The following is a 22,770-nucleotide window of genomic DNA, read 5'->3' on the forward strand; positions in this document are numbered from 1 at the left end:
CTAAAGAATCTGTGTGATCCTGATGCAGAGGGGAGGGAAGATTGTTATCATGTCTCCTACCTATTTGCTCAAGAACTGTCCAACTGTGCCTGTAGGAATAGCTCAGAAGCCACAGATGTGATTCTGCATTTCTAGTATTCACAATCATGCACAGGACAGAGAAACAGGTGAAATCATTTAAATAACAACTCCTCACTTCTAGCATGTATGTGGATGGTGGTTGGGACCTGGTCCTGGGTGGGGGCGGGACAGGGAGTTGGGGGAGGATAGAGTATTGTAGGAGCTTGTCTCAGGCTCCATGGCTCCACACAGGAGTCCTTTGTTGCTTTAAGCCACCAGAACCTGAAGCACCCCCAAAATATCTTTTAGAAAGCTCTGAGTTGGAATCAGATGCCCCCTGGAAGGAAGGGGACGACGGAGGTGATCGTAGCCTTTAAAAAGGAAGAGGGAGGCAGAGAACTGTCCCTGGTGTGTATGTGTGCGTGGGCATGGGGGGAATGGGAGCAGGGAAAGGGGCTTCAGGGAAAGGGGCCCAGATGCCCGACTCCTTGAAGAGGACAGGTCAGCCTGCATCTGGAACCCAGCACCTCGCACTTAGGACGCTGCAGGCTCAGCCTCCTTCCTGGTTCCCCTGCTCAGCTCACCTACTCGATCCATCAAGGACCTGCAATGGCACCAGCTCTGAGCCTGGGAGCTTGGTTCTGAGAGAACATTTAAGCTGCGCATTTTCCTACTCAGCAGACACACAGCGGGAGCGCAGAAAAAGCCCCGGCCCCGCCCCTCTGCCCCCCTCCCCGCCCCGCACCCCAGACTTCCGGAAATGGACTGAAGTTGCACCTGGGCTGAAGGCGGCTGCAGGGATGGTGCGGCCGGAGCGGAGCGTACCAGAAGCGCACCAGGAGCGCACAGAGCGCACAGGCAAAGTGTGGACTGGACCACCGTTAGCCCGCTGGCTGTGAGCAGCTCGCTCGGAAACTGGCACCTGGTGTGGAGCTGTGAGTCCTGGCTCTCTTCTCCAATAATCTCTTTGCTTACCAACCCTGTGTACCCTAGCGTTCCGTGGTGCTTCTGAAGGCGCAGGGTCTCCCAGATCTCTGGCTGTAGCTAAAGAATCCAGCCCTGCTGTGTCCTAGAAGCGACTCCGCGTGCCTCTGGCCCCACATGGCGTGGGGAGAAGAGAGGGATTTGATTTTGGGTGAAAACTTCAAAATGCAGTTTGAGGAGTTGGAGACAAGATCCCTTCAGTCAGGGTTTGGCCGCTGCCTCCTTGGGGCTGCCTTCAAAACAGGATGACCACTCTGGAAAAGTCCCTCTTTTTCTGGTCCCCTGCTCCTTCTCCTGCCCTCTCTCTCCAGTCATGCCATTGTGTCTCTCTTCCTTCTCTCTGACATCCCTACCCACCCAGCCCAAGAAGGGTTTTGGGGGGATGGTGCCAACTCTGGGAGAATGGCTGGACTCTCACTGCCCTGACCCCTGGAGGGATAACTTAGACTCCCCAGGAGCACAGAGGTCACTTTCAGAGATCACTGTTGTCAACTCTGGGATTTAGGACATCTTGAAATCATTTCCTACTGACCTGTTTTCCAACAATTTTTGTTGGAGGAGGTTTAAGGGTGAAGAGCACAGAACCTGGCAGGCTGAGCTGGGAGAGCAAAGACCCGTTTCCTGGGGGAGGTGCGCCTAGGAACTGACAGCAGGACACCGACACTTCCTGGAGAGCCCAGGGCTGGAGAGTGACTCCCAGGGAGACTGAGGCACGGGCACAAAAAGGAGCGCGCGCCTGCCCAGACAAAGGGGAAGTCAAGTCATTCAGCCCAGAGATGAGACAGAACACTGAGGAATTCGGAAATGCCAAGTGGGGGGCCACAGAGAGCCTTAAGGTTTCCACAGACCTCCCCTCCCGCCAAGACTGGAGGGAGGGTCAAACTGGAGGGGACATGAGAGGACACTGGACTGCTTGGCCTCCTTGGGAGGCACCTAGGAGACCACAGTTGGGTGCTCTCCTAGCCTTCAGTCTTTTGCCCAGGAAAAAGCACGCTGCACGAGTCTTCGGAAGCGCTGGACTGCAGAACATCTGTCCTTCCCTGGTTCCTGCACCCAGATAGCCATGCATGCAGAGACCCCAGAGTGGGGGCCTTCCCGCCTCGTCCGGACTGCTTGCTAACGGGGCACAAGCAGAAAAGGTCCTTCCTCAGCGCCCAACCTCGGCAGGGGCGGGGCGCGGCACGGCCCACGGTCTCCCCGCAGGCGGCCGAACCGGTTCGACCCTAGCTGGCTTCTGGAAGACGCGTGAAAACCGGCTCTCCCAACCCACAGTGCCCCAACCAGACCTTCCAGTCCAAGTTTTAGTTAAAATCCATTAATTTGATTAAAAATAGGCGGCCCAAGAGCACACCCCGTGCGTTCCAGCCTCAAGGGAGGGAGCAAGATCCTACACAAGAGTTTGCAGATTAATTTGAGGCAAATCTTGGTACTTTCTAACACTAGAAACAATCTGGCTGCGTCTGCCTCGCTGGGGCCCACCTGACCCCCTACCCGCGGCATCGGTCGTGCGGGTACTGCCCCAAGCCGGACACACTCACCCAAAGTGCGCTTCTCCTGCCTTTCGCGGCGCGCACCCAAAGCTGAAGACCAGAAGGCGTCGCGGGAGGCGGGTCGGGCTCCGGCTACAGCGAATTTGTGCTTTATCCAGTTGCTGCGCCCGGGGCAGGGTTTCCGAAAGACCCTTTATTTAGGGGCCATCCTGGACCCCAGTAGGGATCCAACTACGAAGCACCCCAGCTCTGGCCGGAAAACCTAGCGCGAGCGCTCTGGCTCGCGTTCTGCGACGGGGCAGGTGGCTCACCCGACAGCCCTAGAACCCCTCGCAGTGGCTTTTTCGCTTTCCGCCCCAAATCCGAAGGGCCTAAGCCCTTCCCAAGTCGGGGAGCTGCCCTCCAAGCCCCCTTCCACCCCTCCCGCCACCCCAGAGATGAGGTGCTCGCGCGGAGTTTCCTACGGGGCAATCAGCGCTTCACTCCCCACTCCGTTCGAGATCCCAGCCCTGAGGTCCAGCGTGTGGGCAAAGGGAACCTGTCCTGGGCTCCCGGGAGCACCCAGTCTACGTTCTGTGCTCGCTCTGGGTTGGGTCAGTTGGGGAGATCCGAGCTGGGTGCGCAGCGGGCCCCGCGGCGCAGCCCGCCTTTGCGCACAGCGGCCACTTGGGGTCGCACTTTATGCCCGTTTGAGCCTCTCCGCGGCGGGCGAACGCCAGGATCTGTTTAATCGTTACAAAACGTTCAAACAAAAACAGGGCCGGTTACCCAGCAGCCGAGAACTAACGGAGCACGGTCCTGGACTGGCCTCGGCCCCACGACTCCGGGGAGCTGAGGGTTCCGTGCGTCTGTCGGAGGATTCAGAGCCTTTGGGCTGATTCGTCCCCTGCCTCTCGTGCGTTTGTGGGTGGGGTGAGCGCGGGGAGCCGCGGGGCCAGTCGCGTCCCGGGTCAGGGCTGCTCCGCCGCACGCCGCCCAGAGGGGAGCGACCCCTGCACGGCCGGGGTAGGGTCTCCGAGCCTCAGAGTCGAATTTCAACACAACTCTTGGAGCCACAACACTCCCGCGCCCTCCCCCCCGCCAACTCCCGCCTCTCTCCGACCCCTCCACGCAAGTCCCCTGCCCCCAACACTCGAATACGCGCAGCCCCGCAGCAGCGCAGACAAGCCCGACACACGCTCACACCGTCCTCCCGCAGCCGCGCGCCGCACAGAGCGTCGCCCGCCCAGCGGGGAGGAGGACGCTCGGGAACAAAGGGCCCCCGAGAGGTGTCGTCCCGGTGCTCGTTCCGAGCTTCCCCAGGGGTGACACGGGCTGGGGCTGCGGGGAGCAAAGGGCAAAGAGCGGAGAGAGTGCGCCAAGGGGTGGAAGCGGTGTCCCGGCCAGGAGTCGGGGCGCGCGGCGAAGGCGGGGGGCGGGGGCCGGGACCTGGAGGGGGTGGGGGGCTGGGCCCGGGCCGGCCGTCCCACTCGGCTTCAGCCCTCCGCCAGGCCTCCGAGGCTCCCCCGCTGCTCCGGCCGCCAGTCAGCTGACTCGGGGGGGCGGAGGAGCTGTCAGGCGCGCCCCGCCCTGCGCCGCCCGGCCGCGGGGGCCGTGCAGCTATTGGCCAGCTGGCTGGGCCTCCCGGGCCCCCGCGCCCCAGTGACATCAGGAAGGCGATAAAAGGCAGCGGCGGCGCCGGATCCAGCACAGCTGCACGGCCGGGCTGCGAGCGGCTGCGATCCAGAGAGCCCTAGAGCTAGCGAGCTAGAGAGAGCGAGAGCGGCGGGCGCTCGCCCTGCGCCTCCCCTCCGCCCAGCCGCGCGCCCCGCTCGCTCCTCCACCCCGTCTGTCTCCGCTTGGCCCGGCCTCGGCGCGGCCGCAGCCCCGAGCTCTGGGGCGGCGCAGGCAGCCTCGGGACTCTCCGGCGCGCCGCCGCGTCCCCAGACAAAGGCTTGGCCGGCGGCCCCGGCCCGCTGCGCCCTCGGCTCCCCGCCTCCCGGGCTCGCGGTCCTTCGCCCCCGCTCCCGGCGCCGCGCGCCCCGGCCCGCCGCAAAGTTTCCCGGGCTTCGGCGGCAACTGCGCCTCGCGTCGGCGATGGCCGCGGAGCTGAGCATGGGGTCCGACCTGCCCACCAGCCCGCTGGCCATGGAGTACGTCAACGACTTCGACCTGCTCAAGTTCGACGTGAAGAAAGAGCCGCTGGGGCGAGCGGAGCGCCCCGGCCGGCCCTGCACGCGCCTGCAGCCCGCCGGCTCGGTGTCGTCCACCCCGCTCAGCACGCCGTGTAGTTCGGTGCCCTCGTCGCCCAGCTTCAGTCCGACCGAACAGAAGACGCACCTGGAGGACCTGTACTGGATGGCGAACAACTACCAGCAGATGAACCCCGAGGCGCTCAACCTGACGCCCGAGGACGCGGTGGAGGCGCTCATCGGCTCGCACCCCGTGCCCCAGCCGCTGCAGACCTTCGACGGCTTTCGAGGCGCGCATCACCACCACCACCACCACCACCCGCACCCGCACCCGCACCACGCGTACCCGGGCGCCGGCGTGGCCCACGACGAGCTGGGTCCGCACGCGCACCCGCACCATCACCACCATCACCAAGCGTCGCCTCCGCCGTCCAGCGCGGCCAGTCCCGCTCAGCAGCTGCCCACCAGCCACCCGGGGCCCGGGCCGCACGCGGCGGCCGCGGCGACGGCGGCGGGCGGCGGCGGCGGCAGCGTGGAGGACCGCTTCTCCGACGACCAGCTCGTGTCCATGTCGGTGCGCGAGCTGAACCGCCACCTACGGGGCTTCACCAAGGACGAGGTGATCCGCCTGAAGCAGAAGCGGCGGACCCTGAAGAACCGGGGCTACGCCCAGTCGTGCAGGTATAAACGCGTCCAGCAGAAACACCACCTGGAGAATGAGAAGACGCAGCTCATTCAGCAGGTGGAGCAGCTTAAGCAGGAGGTGTCCCGGCTGGCCCGCGAAAGAGACGCCTACAAGGTCAAGTGCGAGAAACTCGCCAACTCCGGCTTCAGGGAGGCGGGCTCCACCAGCGACAGCCCCTCCTCTCCCGAGTTCTTTCTGTGAGTCGTGGCCGGTCCGGCCCCCGCCCTTGCCCCGGCCCGGACTCCCCGTCCCGCGTCCCCAGTCCCGGACTCCCTCCTCCCCGGACCCTGCCCCTTGCCACGCTCCCAGCCTTGACCTGTTTGACTGGAAGGAGAGGGAGGAAGGGCGCGCGGGACGCGGGCAACATGGGCGGGAGGGCAGGCAGGGGACCTTGGCCAAGGCGAGAGAGGCGCGCGCCAGCGCCGCCTCCTAGACTCCAGCGGAGCCAGAGACGAGGGGGTGGGAAGTCCCGGAGTAACTTTTGTCCAGGCTTGGAGGGCTGCAAGGCAGAATCCGGAGGAGCCGCTGAGGCCATCTGGAGACTCCCGGCTTTCTGAACTTTGCGCGTGGAGCCGGGGCCACTACCTCGCGGCCCAGAGCGCGTCCCGCCCTGCGAGAGAGCAGCGAGGAGAGGAGAGGGACCCTGGCGTCCCGGCAGGCGCGAGGCGAGGCTGAGCGAAGGAAGGAAGGACAGACAAATCTATCTATCCTAGGGCTGGGAGAACACTGGCTCTCAGCCCCGAGACGCGAGCCTCAGTTAGGACGTTCTGCGCGCATATCTCATCAGTTTTATTGCCTGCTCGATTATATAGAAAAAAATACGAAAATCTGCATTAAAAATATTAATCCTGCATGCTGGACATGTATGGTAATAATTTCTATTTTGTACCATTTTTCTTGTTTAACTTTAGCATGTTGTTGATCATGGATCATAAACCCCCTTATTTCTTTGAGTGAGAAGAGATCGCAGTTGGGAAACTCCAGCGGCTGCTGGCCGGGTTGCAACCCCGCGGTCGGCTTGTAAATACCCACCCAGCCAAACCGCTTAGAAAAAGTGGCCTCAAGCTGAGTGTCTTTGTTTTGGGTTTTTTTTTTTTATAATGGCAGGTTTTTTTTTTTCTTTTTGTAAGTATAAAAGAAGAGAAAAATGTCTGGGCATTTTGCATTAGAACACAACTTTGTCTGGGGGTACCCTTGGAAGTTGCATTCTTTCTTCTCATCCTCAGTCCTCTTCCAGCCCTGCACCTCATCTTTTCCTCCCTCTTTATTTTTCAATTTTATTCAGGTTGGATGAAGACTGGGGTATGAGATCCCTAGTTCCAGGGCCGGGCTACTATGGAGTCTCTCAGACCTGGGAAGCAATGTCCATGTTCCTGGTTCTGCTTTAGGGCTAAATTGTCACCCCTGTGAGAAAGGAAAGAAAAACAGATCTTGTTTGCTTTTTATTGCAACCAGAGATCCCCCCACCTCCACCTCCAGCCTTCCAGACCAGCATTGATTGCTGGGGCTGGCTTTGCTTTTGGGGTGAGCAACTTCCCCAGACCCAATACTGCCTAATGGTAACCTGAACTTGAGTTGAACCAACCACCACACTGAGAATGTCCCAGAAACCAAACATTGGCAAGTAATTTTTGCAACTTTCAAGTGAGTTCTTTAGACCGACATGCTATGCTCTGTGTATTTCCTTCCCTGCTATTTGAAGAGCAGGGAGCTCTCGGTGGTGACCCCCTTCAGTTGTATAGTAGTTATAGGAAAAATCTGGGTGTTTTTTTCTTTATTATTGCCTTGTTTCCCCCCTGCAGGTCAGTAAAAGGATTTAAGTTGCACTGACAAAAAAAGAAATATGCCAAAAGGAAATCCTATTTTTTAGTTCCCATTTGAAATTGCTGGCGCTGCTGGCCGGATGCATTTTTTTGAGTTTGTATTAGTTGATAAATTAACAGTAATAACAAGATTGTATGAACCGCATGGTGCTTGCAGTTTTAAATATTGTGGATATTCGTCCTGCATCAGAAACGAGCTTCGGTTTTTACAGATTCAACTGTGTTGAAATCAAATTTGCTGCAACAGAAATTGTTTTTATTTCATGTAAAATAAGGGATCAATTTCAAACCCTGCTTATGATATGAAAATATTAAAACCTAGTCTATTGTAGTTTTATTCAGACTGGTTTCTGTTTTTTGGTTATTAAAATGGTTTCCTATTTTGCTTATTAAAACCATGGAAAGGGTGTTTATTTAGAGGACCCTGCGCTCACCTCTCTCTGATTCCCCTCTTGTGGCCTCTCCAGGGCCCGCCAGGTGCCAGGCTCCTCCTGCCTGGCTGGGGAGCTTCATCCCCAGGCCGGGCAGGTCTCTGCCTTGAGTATGTGAGTGCCTGTGTCCAGGAGACCCAGTGTGTTTTCTGCTTCTCGCCCTAGGTGCGGATGATGCGGGCAGGAGCCAGTGTGAGGGGAGAGGGGGCACACACACTATTGCTGCAGGGCTTGTGGGCTGGGGCATCAGGACCTGCTGACTGACCTGCCATCTAAGCTCTAAGGTAGTGTTGGGCCAGCCCAGTGCAGACTGACTGGGGGAGGGGGGGGGACGCTGGCCTCTTTCATCCACCTCACCCCTCCACCCACCTGCCAAGGCTCTCTCTCTCTCTCCCTTCTGTCCAGAACTGGTGCAAGAAGCCAGCCCTGGATCTAGGGAGTGGGGTGGAAAGTCACTTCAGTTAGGAAGCCCCTCTGTGCTAACCTATTTCTTGGGGGTCGCATACTCCAGGCACATCTGCCACTCAGGCCTGGAATCCTAAACCCGACTAAAGGACACTAGTGGGACATGGCACAACCTGGATGGACAGCAGAGACTGCAAAGTTCCAAAAATTCTCTCCTAGGACACTCCCCTCAGATGCCTAGGTCCCTCCCCAAACCCCATCCCCTGTCACCCTCTTTGAGAATTCTACCTATAACCCAGACTGAGTCTAAGCAGAGGGATATACCATCCAAAGCTCAGGAGAATTCCTTCAATGCAAGGGGCTTCCACTTTCTCAGTATCAGCAGTCCCCTGAGACTTGTCCTTCCTGTTCTGGGGTCCTCTGGAGCTGGAGTTCCTAGCATGGGATTTCAGGATGCCAATGGGCAGTTACAATCATGAGAGCCCCCAGTTCCCCAGTCAGGAACTAGAGCTAGGAAAACCAAGACCAGGAAGGGGATAGAATTTTGGTTTGGTCCCTGGAGGTCAGGGAGTCTGACATAGAAGTGGCAAAGAGGGGATGGGGGAATCTAAAAAACTCAGGTTGCAAATCATGGTAGCAGCAATTTACACTTAAGAGCACTTTGGTGTTGTTATGCAGGGGGAGCAAAGAAGTCAGAGAGTCAAGCTCTGATTCCATTCCAAGGCCCAGATCACCTTACCAACCCTAAGAGATATCTGGCAGGAGAGTCTGGCTTCAGTCTCAGGAGAGGATGGTGGCTGAGAGGTGACCACCGGGTGGATGAAGGTGCTAGGAGAAAGTGTTGGCTAATTTCATGTGCAAGTGCGGGAGCTACAGAACTTAATAAGAGCGGGCTCTCCCGTCCCAGCACATCTCCGCCTCTATATTTTTCTGGCCACAGCCTTGGTGCTTGGGGTGAAGGGGCCACCACTTCTGACACTGGGGTGAAGGTGGTGAGTTCTGGAAGAAGCCTGGCAGCATGGCTTCGGCCACCACTGGAGAACAAGTCTTGCTCAGTTTGGAATCGTCCCAGACACATCCTGAATTCTAAAGAAATTCCCGCTTGGGAGGGTCCCAAATGCCAGGGCTTTGGTTTTCTTAGCCAGAGCCAAGATACAGACAGGGGGTGCTCAGAGGGGCACCTCACCGCTGCAGCTTCCAGAAGGAACGACATGGATTTTCAGAGTCCCCGGGTGTCCATCCCATGACACAGTGGTAGTGACACAGACACACAGTCACTCACCCCACAGCGCTGTCACGTCTCCTGCCAACCACCCTCCCAGTACTTAAACTGCCCTGGGCGCGCACGCAGGCCACAGCGCGCTGAAGGGGCCCGGGACAGGACATCTTCGGAACATCTTCAGGAGGGCGCGGACAGCGGGACCAGCCCGGGTTGCCTCCTGACCCGCCGCGACGCGACGCGACAGAAGCGGCACCTACAAACGCGGGAAAGGGCAAAGTGACCTAGGTTCCTAGGTCCGGCTCGTCCCACGCGGGCGATGCCCAAGACACCCCACTGTTCCTTTCGCTTCCCACGGCTCCTGAACCTCTCCGTTCTCCACGAACCCCCCCATCCCCCACCCCAAGGGAAATCGCGCCCTGAGCGCAGAGTCTTCGCCAGCTCGGGTCCCGCGAAGACAGGCTGGCGCCTGCGTGTGGGGAACGCGCGCCCGCGCGCACACACACACACATACACACACACACACACGCACGCACACACACGCGCGCGCAAACACACACACACACAAACACGCACACGCACACGCGCGCGCGCGCGCGCGCGCCGGAGGCACGCACAGACCCGGTCCGCGACCCGCCCCTCCTTTCGGACCCGGTTCTCTAGCCGCCTGGGTCTGGCCCGGGCGCGGGGGTCGGTGCGGCTGCATCGGTCGCCGCCACGTCCATTCAGCGAGGCGGGTATGGAAAGGCGCGCGGCGTCCCCGGGCCTCGCCCACGATGGGACCCCGGGTGGCCTCAGTCCGCGGCTTTTCTTCCCGTGCCATTTCCCCTGCCCGTAGCTGTTTCTCCGCAAATACAGTTCAGAAAACTTTGGCGGTCTTTTCTTCCTCTTTCTTCTGCCCTTTCTGGGGGGCGCAGCTCGGCGGGAAATACTAAGGAAGCGGGAGTCCACTCCGAGTGGGTTGCGGGAGATGGGGGGAGTGGGTTGCGGGAGATGGGGGTCATGGCCGTTGGGACCCAGCGCATCCCAGACAAGTCGCTCCACCTCCGCGGGGCTCTCTCACAGCTGCCTGCCGGCTCCCGCCAGGGAGCTGGGCAGGCGGTGGATGGACCCGGAGCCGGGGCCCCCAGCAGGCTAGAGGGCCGCAAACTTCCTCTCTTGAGGACTGGCCTCGCTTTCCAGTTTCCCCGTAACCAGGCTTTCCACACTCGGGCTCTGGGCATCCCTCCTGCAGGACAACCCCCTTCCTGCTCAGAGGTGGCCACCCTCTTTTCCAGCTGTGCCTCAGTGTACCGACGTGCGTGTGCCTGCGTGTGCAGGGAACGCCGCTCCGGACTCTCGGAGAACCACGACCTTAACAGCGTTTTATTCTTTATTATTTTTAATTTCAATGCACTTAGAACTACAGCTTCTGCTACCCCAGGCAGTCCCCACTCAGAGTCACTCACCCCCTCTTCTCAAAGCCCCCACTTCTCACTCCTGGCTCCAGGGAAACAGCTGAGGTTTTGATTCTGCTAGTTCCTCCGCTGCCTTTCAGATACAGCCCGTCCCCATTCAGGCTCCTTCTGTTTGGAGAGAGGCAAACTTAAATGTGGCTTCTTGCTCTTCCCGCCCCCCCCCCCCCTTCCTCAGGCAGGGCTGAGGAATCCTTTCCACCTCGGGGAGGGCAGGTGGGTGGGATCCTTCTGTTTGCATTGTGGTGTAAGGAGGAGAGGATTCCAGCAGGATCTACCTCTCCTTTCCCCACCAAAATGAAAGTCCATAGAGAGCTGGGGATTTTGTTGCTTCTCCCCCTCCCTCCATCTGCAGTGCTCCTGAAAGGAGTCAGTCCTGTTAGAAGAGCTGGATCAGGGTTTGTACCTAGCGGCACTTTCAGGAGACAAGCCAGCTTACAGCAAAGGGAAAGCTCCTTGTGACCAGGTTGTTCTGTGACCAGGCTGGACCTGCGCATCCAGTTACCTGGAGACTGCTGGATGGTGTTTGCCTGGCCCTTCATTTGGGGAAGCTTCGTCCTGTCCTGTCTACAGTTGCTTCCCTGGAGCAGGGACCAGGGCATCCCTGCGGCTGGGGGCACACATGGTCCTGCCCCATCATGTCTCCCCTCCATCTGCAGCCCCTCCTTCTCCTGAGCCTGTATTCTAGCACTTTCCGTGCCTCATATGCCTTCTAAATATCCTTCTCCTCATCCTGCAAACATTAGCAAAAAAGACACAGTTCCACAGAAAAAAACGGAGTTCACTCTTCTCCCTTGGAGGAAATTCAATAAGGGAGGTAAGTTGCCACTCCATTATGGAAAAGCCACCTAAATGAAGGATTAGGATTTGTCCCTGAAGCAAATCCCAGTGTTAGCAGCTTCACATTCACATTCATGGCACCCACCCCTGACACCTCCCTTTTCGTTTGTCCCCCAAAGGGCTGATGTGGATATGGAAGGGTGGGAAATAGCCCTTTGGGGGACAGCTGGTGGTGGGTGGGAGAATGAAGTGGGGGGGGAGGGCTGATGCTTTCTGAAAGAAACCACTTTCAAAGTGAGGAGGAGGTGGAGGCAGAGGAGATGCGGGTTGGTTGTCGGTGGCAGTTCTCTCTGTGGAGCGCTGTGTTCTTCCACAGCTGCAGCTCCTGCATGCCCATGCTTTGGTGATCGGATAGAGCCAGAACCCTGGAAGGTCTGTGTGAGCCTCATGGAGCAGGGAATGGGGAGCTGAGCCTGCTGAGTTCACAGGGACTCAGAGGCCTGGGATCCCCCTTCAGCCCTGATGTGGGCCTCTCTCTGCTCTTACCTGCCTGGAGTGATGTGTGTCCTGGGCTCTGCAGACTGTGGGCCTGGACCTGGCCAGTGCTCAGCTCTGCAGCAGTGAAGGGCCATCTGCCCTCCTTTGTGTCCTGGAAGCTTGAGCTGGGGACACATGTCCCTTTTGATTGGCCAGGGGCATGCAGGTCACCGAGCATAAGAAGTGTGACGAAATCCTGAGGTTTGTGCCATTATGCTATTTCAGTAAACTCTCTGAAGTGGGGGTGGCTTTTCTCTCCAAAGGTGGGATAAACAAGCTTAGGGTGGTCATCTTGGCCTGGAGTTCCCAGTGGAGGATCTAGAAATTGAATCTCCACTTTTCTGATGCCAAAATGTGCCATTAGCGACCCTGCTTTGTGATACCATTTCCCCATATGTGAAACAATCAAGTGCAGAGCAGCAGAAAGGGATAGAGGAGGGGAGGATCTAAAAGGGGGATATGGAAGGGTGGGAGAGAGCCCTTTGGCAGGTAGTTTTCTTGCTAATTCCCTTTGTAGAGGATATTCACCCTCTTGGGGGATAAACTTTAATGCCTTTTAGCACCCCCGGAAACTCCCTGTCCCATAAGAGAAGATGAAGCAGGATAACATGACAGGGTATCAGGGGAACACAGGGTGTCACAGAGGAGCAAGTGGGGAGTGGAGTGGTGGGAGGTGGAGGGGTGTGAGTGCACTTACTAGGCATTGTTAACTTGGGACATTGGTGCTATTTGTAATTAACCCATGGCCCTTTTACCTTTCATCTGCTCTCAGTGGAACTTTCTGATAAGTATATCATAATAATCAGGACAAGTGTTTATAAAGATGCAGCGTCTAGGTGAGGCAATTTTGATGGAACCATCTGTAGCTCAGCTGAAGCCGTTTCCCTTGCGTTACTGAAGCGTTGGGGCTACATGGAGTTGTCTTATACTCTGAGGCACACAGTATTTACACATTGAACATACATATGTGCCAGGTGAGCTGGCATACACAGAGATAGGAGTGTCTACATGTATACATGCTTTCAAAGGTACAAAATTGCTATATATGCACTCTCATGGACAAGGGCACCCATATCACACATGGACCCATATGTACCCACACGTACAATGTGTGTCCTTCCACACATTCACCCAGGGTGCATACCTCGGGAAGCATACCTTGGAGGGTACTTCCACACATTTGCACAGGTGCAGACCTCAGGGAGCAACTATGCATACACACTTACAAAATGTGTAGGGTCCATGCCCATGAGATTTCCCTTTCATACACATGCATGCTTGTGTCCCTGAACACTGGCCTGCACATTCATTCACGTACGAACACCCTGGGATGAGTGAAATGTGGCACTGGTGGGGTTAATGGAGGCCCAGACTCCCATAAATATTTATAGGAAGCACTCAAGCTCTCAGAGTGGGAGACGAAGCCTTTCTCCACCAGCCCTGTAAATCATGCAGCTGCTGCATGGTCCCTGTCCAAAGCAGGCCTGTGCTATTCATGACTTGTTCCTGTGTTGGAGCTCAGGCCCCATCCACACCTAGCCAGGTGTCCGAGAATCAGTGCTGAAGTCAATTGCCTCTCCTGGAATTCTGCAAGCAGCAAAGGGAAGCATTTTAAAGGTGGTCCTGCTGCAAGTTTGGGGGAGAGAACAGAATTTCATGAATATCTTCAGAATTCATGTGACTTCCCCAGGAAAAATAGCAACAACTAGTGTCTTGGAGGGATAAAAGGTCTGGGGTTCCTAGGCTGAGGCTAGTTTGTGGTACCAGGACCCCTAGCCTCTGGGGCTGCTCTCGGTCCTCCAATTTTGGGGTCCTGGGCAACTACACTTTGGTGCCTAGCAAATATTTTCCTTCTGGGCCTGCCTGGGATCGTGTATTCAACCACTGAACAAGCATCTGTGAGCACTTGATAGCCAGGCACTGTGCTAGGTGTTGACAATGTAACAATGAGCAAAGCAGAAAACATCCCAGGTTACAAAGCTTTTGGAATTTCCAATGCAGGAGAAGAGGGAGAGAGACAGATAGCAATTAGATATCATATCATCCAGTGCACACTTCTAAAAAAGGGGCAGTTGCTGTGGAAGGCAGCTGCCTGCTCACCTGAGAAAGTCTGTGCCACATGGAGGCTGACACAGCCAGGGAAAAGAATGGTCAGTGAGGGCTTGGAGAAAGAAAGGTTTGAGCCAATATTGGAAGCTTGAATAGGAGACGTCAAAGTCAAATGGGTAAGGGAAGAATTTGCCAAGTCTCAATTTCTTTTTATTTTAATTCCTTTTCAAACAAACGATCCTGGGGCCATAGAGATAGCACCAGAGGGCCAATGCCGGTTCAATCCCTAGTAGGGACTATGGTCTCCTGAGCACCACCAGGGGTCACTCCTGAGCACAGAGTCAGGAGTTGCTCCTGAGCACTGCTGGATGTGACCCTAAAACCCAGCTCTCCTCCCAGAATAAAACAAACCATCCTATTTGATTTTCTCTCCCTTTCCTTTTCCACCTTTCTACCTTCCTACTCCAGTGGCTGGCTTACTGTTTCTGGGATATGAGGGCTTCCTCTATTGACTTAAGGCCTTTACTCTTCCCCTATCTGCCTCCCCCCCCACCAAGGCCAACCTCAGTCAGCTTTTTTACCTCCCAAAGACCCTTACTTGAATCCCATTGCCTTGGTGATTTGATCAGGCAGCCTATGTTCTTCCTAGCTCGTCCTCATTGCCTTATCCTGTTCTCTTCCACTCTCTCCCAATATGAATAAATTGCCTTAGAACACTGAACTACTTTTTCATTTATGGCTTATGCCTCTTCAATCTGCACTTAACTCTGTGAGGGCAATGTCTAAAGATTGTTTTGTTCACTGTGCTCTTTGTGAATGGGGCCTCTCAGTAGAAGCTTTAATCATCCAGTAATTGCTTGAATGAGTCTGTGTAAAATAAAATGTATTTTACAGAAAAGATGGCAGTGTCTGTGAGATTGAGGTCCTAGTACTCTCTCTCAGTTGTATCTTATTCTCTCTATCCACTCACCCATGCATGCATGCATGCATCCATGAATTTCTCTTTGTTTAGATTTTTGATACTCCTTGGAATACTAACAGCTAAAATGTTCGAATCAGCCTCCAAGTTCTTGGAGTCAGCCTCCAAGTTCTTGGATAGCTCAGTAGGGTGTCTGGGACCATATTGGTTGTCTGGGACAAGGAAGATTGACATTTGCAGGTAGGGGAAGTGCCTGGTGAGGGAGGGCTAGAACTAAATTTAGTCTCATTGCTTGGCTTAAATTATTGGTGGATCTTAAGAATGAGATCCTCTTAAGAATGGGTGGGCTGGAGTGATAGTACAGCGGGTAGGGCGTTTTCCTTACATGCAGCCAACCCGGGTTCAATTTCTCTGTCCCTCTCGGAGAACCCAGCAAGCTACTGAGAGTATTCCACCCGCACGGCAGGGCCTGGCAAGCTCCACGTGACATATTCAATTTGCCAAAAACAGTTACAACAAGTCTCACAATGGAGACATCACTGGTGCCTGCTTGAGCAAATCAATGAACAATGGGAGGACGGTGCTACAGAACTACAGTGCTTAAGAATGGGGTGGGGTATTAGAAAAGGATTCCGTTTGTATGTCTGGGGGTGGGCTGGGGGAGAGACTATTACGTGCCTGCAGGGCTGACTTCTGGCTCTGTGCTCAGGGATCACCCCTGGCAGGGTTTAAGGAACTTTAAGTAGTTCTGGGATTTGAATCCGGGTTGGCTGTATGCAAGCAAGTGTATACCCTCTGTACTATCTCTCTGGCCTCAGAACGGAGCTTGCTGGGGTTCACAGGGCAAGAGACTAATTAGCATCCCATTGTTCCTGACTGCATATCCCCACTCCCAAGTTTATTCTCTCTCTAATCTCTAGCAGGAAGGAAAACCCTTCTCCTCTCTGTTGCTTTCTGAGCCCAGAAGAAATCCTCCTAAATACTCTGCCCCTTGATAAGTTATTTTTAAAAAGAAGTAATGTCTCTTAACCCGATATTTGTGACGATTTTTTTTTTTAAATTGCACAAATCAACAACTCTTGTTTCCAGCAATCGCTCCGGATTAAAGAGCAGACTGTTTGATAAACATGCAGAAGAGACTTGTAAACATGGAGAAGAGATTGCATTTGGTGCCCTCGGGTCAAAATCAACTCTACCCAAGATCCTGCTTGCCATTCCAGGACAGATATGGGAAAGGGCTCTTTAAAAGCGGAAGTCAGATACCATTGTTCCCTAAGACATTTCTGGGTAGTTGGGCTAAGACAACACAGTATGTGAGCATCTTTTTGTCCCTCTTTCACTCCCCATCAGGGACCCCCTTATATTCTTTCTCCACATGACATTTGCCTCTGGAAGAGATTAGACATTCAGTTCATACCACAGCCTGGTAAACTGAGTCAGCATCTTTTGTCTTCAAGCAGAGCTTGGAGAGGGCATACCTGAAAGGCCCATTTTAGTTCTGAGAAGAAAGCTGATTTCTTGGTGGTGAATCTGCATTGTAGCACCCGTGCTCCCACTCATATGCACCCTTCTGGCTTCTATCTCCAAACTTTAGTCTGGAATGTCTTTGCTTTCTACTCCCAAGGCCTTATCAACCTGCTTCTAGGCTGAATTCTGCTCCTTTGAGACCACCAGACTCCTTTGAGCAAGTCCTCATCCCAGCTGCCACAACAACAAGTTATTGTTTGGTCTTTGCCTCCAAAGAGTGCAGTGCTCCAAATTTCAGTTCCGCTTAAATGTGGCTTTGGCAGGACACAATGTTGAGTCCAGATTTGGAAGCAATATGGGGAAGGTCAGAGATGCAGAAGTGAGGTGCGGGTGCCCCTTAGGAAGCCAGGAAGCTGTTCTGGTAGCTCAGGAATACAACTTTTAATTGCCTGCCTATTCCCTGTCCGGTCTCTGACTTCTTTTGGGTTAACAGAGACCTTCCCAGAGTGTTCTCCTTTGTTATATATAGTTGGAAAGTTGCTTGTGACTAGGGTTCCAGACATGAGCTATCTAAAAGATCTTTCTTGCCTTTTTTGATGATAGATAAGTAGAATTTCTTATTTTTTTAATGATAGGAAAGTAGAATTGAGGGTCTTGAAAAATGGGGCATTTGTGATATTATCTCTGGTGACCCAGTTCCCTTGCTCTATTGGCAGGAGAGAAGAAGGTACACCAGAAAACCAAGAAGGACCCCCCCCCCCCCAAATCCTACTTTTAAAAAGTAGATGCAGGGCCAGAGCAATAGCACAGTGGGTAGGGTGTTTTCCTTGCACAGGCTGACCCAGATTCAATCCCCAGCATCTTATATGGTCCTCTGAACACTGCCAGAAGTAATTCCTGAGTGCAGAGCCAGGAGTAAGCATCGCTGGATATGACACACACACACAAAAAGTAGATGCAGTCAGTTGAATGTCTTGAAATTGTTGACAAACCATAGATTTATTCCACAGTTGGAAAAACCGTGAACCTGACATAGGATCTTAGAAATCTTCCAACACATATGATCCAAGAGATGGTTGGTAAGAAGCAAATAATTAATGATTACTAGGACCTGGGAATGGGGTCCCCTAGAGCATTATTCTTCAGCTTCTTTATACCTGTGGACTGTCACCTGTCTTACAGACTGGTCTACAGCCAACCTTATAATCAAGGTGGTAGGTTTTCAACCGTTTTACATCTCTGATCTGGTGCTGGTCAGAAAACCAATGTCCTAGAATACACCATTTCAGACTCACTACTTATGTCTTTGGTAGTTATATCAGAGGCTGTGGTCTTAAAGATTCTTATATAACAAACACTTTGTGTTGGAGAACTTTGCACTGTTGTGGATCATACAAGCACCACAGAACCTTCAAGGTAACGCTATGGGACAGGGGGAAAGGGATTACACTCATATCCTGGATAAAGTGAAAAGCAACCACAGAGACAAGAAGACTTGTGCCCAAGGAGGTGCAGCTAGGCAGCAGCAGTGCTGGAGCTCAGACCCTGTCCAAGTTCATCATTAGCTCTTGCATTTGGTTCTGAGGCCGGGGTTGGGCAATCCTTAAATAGAGTTTGCAATGGCCTAGAAATGCTTCTGGGATTCTATTCAGAGGAGACTTGACTCTGGAAGAGGGTTCTGACCCCTCTTCCAACCTTCACCTCAGACCCCACCTCAACCCTGCACCCTCCTCTTCAGCCTCTGGTCCTCTAATGAGATAGACTTTTAAAGGAATTTTTCTGAGATTATGCACACTAGTAGGGTTAGTAGGTTAGGAAACTATAAGTTAGGACTTCAGGAACATTCCCAGCTCTTTAAGTGCATCCTTCACATTCACTCCTGGCTTCCTTCATCCCTCTGTGTCCTGTGCTTGAGCCACACAGAGGCTGAACCTGCCTTGGGCTCTTCAACCACATACCTTGGACTATATTGCTTCTCCTGCCGTTCTCTGTCACTCAAGATCTGGACTTCATTATGTCATTGCCTCCTACCATTGCTCCCAGATATAGTAGTCAAAAGTGTCTCCTTGCTTTGAACTCCTCATAATGCACAATTGCTGAAATAGGGAGCGAGAAGGCAGTAAGTAAGTGGTGGTTGTGGTGATTACAGAGCTGGTGGTGGGCTCCCTGAGCTGCTCAGGTTCATCCCAAGAAGATGTGGACTCTGTAGCACTGACAGGGATGTTTATAGTCATACAAGCATATAGCAGGAAACAAGAAAAGGCTCAAATAAGCGATCTAAACTCACAGTTAAAGAAACTAGAAAAAGAGCAATAAATAAAACCCAGAGTTAGTAAAAAGAAAGAAAGAATAAATACTAGAGTAGAAATAAAATAAAAACCCAAAAGACAATTTAAAGACCAATGAAACTGAGAGCTGATTCTTTGAAAGGATAAACATTATTGACAATCCTTATGTAAACTCAGGAAGAAAAAAAATAGAAAATCCTTATACATAGAATCAGAAATAAGTTCCAACAGATATCAGAGAAATATAAGGGATCACAGGAGTTCATAAGATTACCATGCAACTTTATGCTATTAAATAAAACAATTTAGAATGGGAAAATTTTAAGAATCTTACAACTTCCCAAGATTAAATCAAGAAGAGATAGTAAATGTCAACAGGCCAATGACACACAAAGAAATCGAAACAATAGTTAAAAGCCTTCCACCAAACAAAGGCTCAGGCCCTGGTGGGTTTAATAGTGTGTTCCATCAAATCTTCAAAGACAACCCATTACCTAGTCTTTTTAAGCTCTTTCCAAAATTTAAAAGCTAGAAATTCTCTCAAATAGCTCCCATGAGACCAATGTTACCTGATATCTTAAGTAAATAGTGACACACAAAATAAAAAAATAAACAAAGACCAACATCCCTGTTGAAAATAGATGCAAAGATTGTAAAGAAAATCTTGGCAGACAGAATTCAACAACACATTGATAGGATCTTGCATCATGACCAAGTGGGACTTATTCTAGGAATATAAGTATGGCTCAACATATATAAATAAATTAATATGATCTATTACATCGCACATGGCCGACCCGAGTTCGATTCCTCCGCCCCTCTCAGAGAGCCCGGCAAGCTACCGAGAGTATTCGATATGCCAGACACAGTAACAACAAAGTCTCCAATGGAGACGTTACTGGACCAGCTCGAGCAAATCGACGATCAACGGGAGGGCCTTTACCTTTACATCGCAAAAGAAAGACAAAAATTTTACAATGATATCAATAGATATAATCTTTTGACAAAATTTAACTATATGAATCTTCAATCAACAAGATTAAATTTTATGAAAAAAATTTCAACAAAATGGGAATAAAAGGAACTATTTCCACATAAAAGGCCATATATGGCAGACTCACAGTCATTTCCCTCAATGGTAAAATCTAAAACCCTTTTCTCTAAGAGCAAGTATAAGACAAGGATGTCTACTCTCACCACTGTTAGTTAACACAGTATTAAAAATCTTAGTTATGGCAATTTGGTAAGAAAAGAGAATAAAAAATGGAAAAAGAAGTAAAACTTTTAAAAACTATTACTATTTTAAAAGTTTTTCTTATAGAGGCTTACCCAGTGTTGCTCAGGGCTTATTCCTAGCTCTGGGCTTAGGGGTCGCTACTGTCAGTGCCCAGGGACCATATGTGGTCCAGGGGATTTAACAGGGGTTAACTGCATGCAGGACAAACACCTTACCTATGTATTATCTTTCTGGTCTCCAAAATATCACTATTTATGGATGATATAATAAACCTAGAAAATTCTAAATACTTCATCAAGAAACTGTTGGAAATAATAAACTATATGCAGTAAAATGGCAAGCCATTAAATCAATACAAAAATTGGTTGCATTTAATTGTTCAAAGAACAAGCCAGAAAAATAATTCTTTTTTTTTTTTTTTTTTTTAATAATTTATTTATTTATTGAATCACTGTGGGAAAAGTTACAGAGCTTTCGGGTTTAGGTCTCAGTCATGTAGATACCGAACACATTTCCCTTTACCAATACTCATTTTTAACCCCGAACCCCAATAGACCCCCACCTCCCACCCCTCCCAATTCTTTGTGAGGCAGATGAGTTCTAGTTAATACTCTATCTACTTTGACTAGATAGATTATTTCGATAGAAGATGCACAATTATTGTTTAGAGTTTACGACCCCCCCCCCCCCAATCAGACATGCTGAAACAGCGTTGTGAAATGATTTGCTTTCTACAACTTGGTTTAAGAATAAAATGATGTTTTGAATTTCTGCTACTTTACTTATTGACCCTGGAAGAATTTCTATTAAAAGTTAGCTAGTTAAGAGATTGGTTTCTGTGCCCTGGAGTCGTGGCCGTGCCGGAGAGCCGCTCGTGGGGGTCAGCTGGCGACCTCGGTGGGGCGTGGGGGACGGCCCACAAAGCCCCCCTTCCCATGAGGTCCCCGCCGCTCCCCCGAGTCCGGCTCAAACCCGCTTTCCACAAGGCTCCCGTGCGGCCGCCATCTTTCTTTCCAGAGAGGAGCGGGCGGGCCGGTCAACGCCCTTCCCCCTCCGGGCAGGCTTGGTGGCGCGGATCAACACAAGTCCATTTGCTTTTCTGCTCCAAGCGGCTGGTTCTCTGTGCTAAGTCCTTGTGCCTCCGGGGCCGTGGCCGTGCCGGAGAGCCGCTCGTGGGGGGCAGCTGGCGACCTCGGTGGGGCGTGGGGGACGGCCCACAAAGCCCCCCTTCCCATGAGGTCCCCGCCGCTCCCCCGAGTCCGGCTCAAACCCGCTTTCCACAAGGCTCCCGTGCGGCCGCCATCTTTCTTTCCAGAGAGGAGCGGGCGGGCCGGTCCGAAAAATAATTCTTATTTACAAGTGTATCAAGAAAATATAATTCCTAGGAATCGCATTAACTATGGAGGTGAAAAGTATATATTGAAATCTATTAGACACTAGTAAAATAAATAGAAGAAAACTCAAGAAAGTAGAAAATATTCCACTTTCATGGACAGGAAGAATTAAGCTTCTTAAAATGACTGTCTTATGCAAAATATTACATAGATTTATTGCATTCCCTATCAACATTCCAATGACATTCTTCAAGGAAATAGAACAAATACAACTAAGTTTGGAAATTATTATTATAATTTTTTGCAGTGCTGGCGATCAAACTCAGGGTCTCAGAAAACCCAATAGAATCCAATAGCCAAATAACCAAAGCAATCCTAAGGAAAATAAAGATGGGAAGTATTGAATTCCCTGATGCTATAAAGTCATAGTAATTAAAACACTCAGAACAATAAAATAGAATTGAGAGCCCAGAGATAAACTCTCACTTATATGGACACTTAATATATAACAGAGAAGTTAAGAAAATAAAGAAAAAGAAGGAATGTTTACATAATAAATGGTGATGGGAAAACTAAAGAGTGACATTTAGAAGTTGACACTGGACCACTTTCTCACATCATGCACAAAGGTTAATTCAAAATAAGTTAAAGACTTGGATGTTAGACATGAATCCATACATTACATTGAAAGAAACAGGTCAAATTTTCCACGATGTTGACTTCAGCAATTTGACTCCACCGACATGGAAAACATCAAATACAGATAATGGGATTACACCAAACTGAAAGCTTCTACACTGAGAAAGAAGCTATCACTGAATCAAAAAGACATACTCATGACTGAGAGAAAATATTTGTTAAAGGGCTAATATCTAAAGTATAGAAAACACTCACAAAATTCAACAATAACAATAACACCAGCCTTTTTAATGAGGACAGAGCCGAAAGCCAAGAAGTAAGCCCCTATCCTCCCAAAGCTGAAGCCAAAAGCAAAGCTTTGAAGGCCAAGATGACAGAGTTGAAAGGCGTGCACAGCCACAAAAAGAAAATGATCTGCTTGTCACCCACCTTCCAAAGACGCATAACACTGCGGCTATGAAGGCCACCCAATTACCCTAGGAAGAGCACCTCCAGGAGAAACAAGCTTGACCATTATTTCATCAAAGTCCCTCTGACCACTGAGTCAGCCATGAAGGAGATAGAAGAAAACAACATACTTTTGTTCACTGTGGACGTCAAGGCCAAGAAGCACCAGATTAAACAGCTGTGAAGCTCTATGACATTGACTTGGCCAAGGTCAACACCCTGATTAGGCCTGATGGAGAGAAAAAAGCGTATGTTCGGATGGTTCCTGACTATGATGGCTTGAATGTTGCCAACAAAATTGGGATCGTCTAAAGAGTCCAGCTGGCTAATCCTAAATACAACTTTTTTTCA

The 22,770-nt window shown here is 51.6% G+C and overlaps 1 protein-coding gene and 1 pseudogene across 1 annotated transcript; both read left to right on the top strand.

The window, feature by feature from the left end:
- The first annotated feature begins 4,186 nt into the window (after nt 1–4,186).
- Nucleotides 4,187–7,544, top strand: MAFB (MAF bZIP transcription factor B). Its single transcript, XM_056121791.1, has one exon. It carries the CDS (start codon nt 4,611–4,613, stop codon nt 5,589–5,591), a length of 981 nt encoding a protein of 326 aa, XP_055977766.1. The 5' UTR covers nt 4,187–4,610; the 3' UTR covers nt 5,592–7,544.
- Nucleotides 7,545–10,261: 2,717 nt separating this feature from the next.
- LOC130030276 (60S ribosomal protein L23a-like) lies at nt 10,262–22,731 on the top strand (annotated as a pseudogene).
- Nucleotides 22,732–22,770: the final 39 nt, after the last annotated feature.

Source organism: Sorex fumeus, unplaced genomic scaffold (assembly GCF_029834395.1).
Source record: "Sorex fumeus unplaced genomic scaffold, SorFum_2.1 ptg000044l, whole genome shotgun sequence".
NCBI lineage: Eukaryota > Metazoa > Chordata > Mammalia > Eulipotyphla > Soricidae > Sorex > Sorex fumeus.

Excerpts from the sequence above, each read along its gene's own strand:
- MAFB (XM_056121791.1), top strand. The coding sequence starts at position 4,611 with ATGGCCGCGGAGCTGAGCATGGGGTCCGACCTGCCCACCAGCCCGCTG.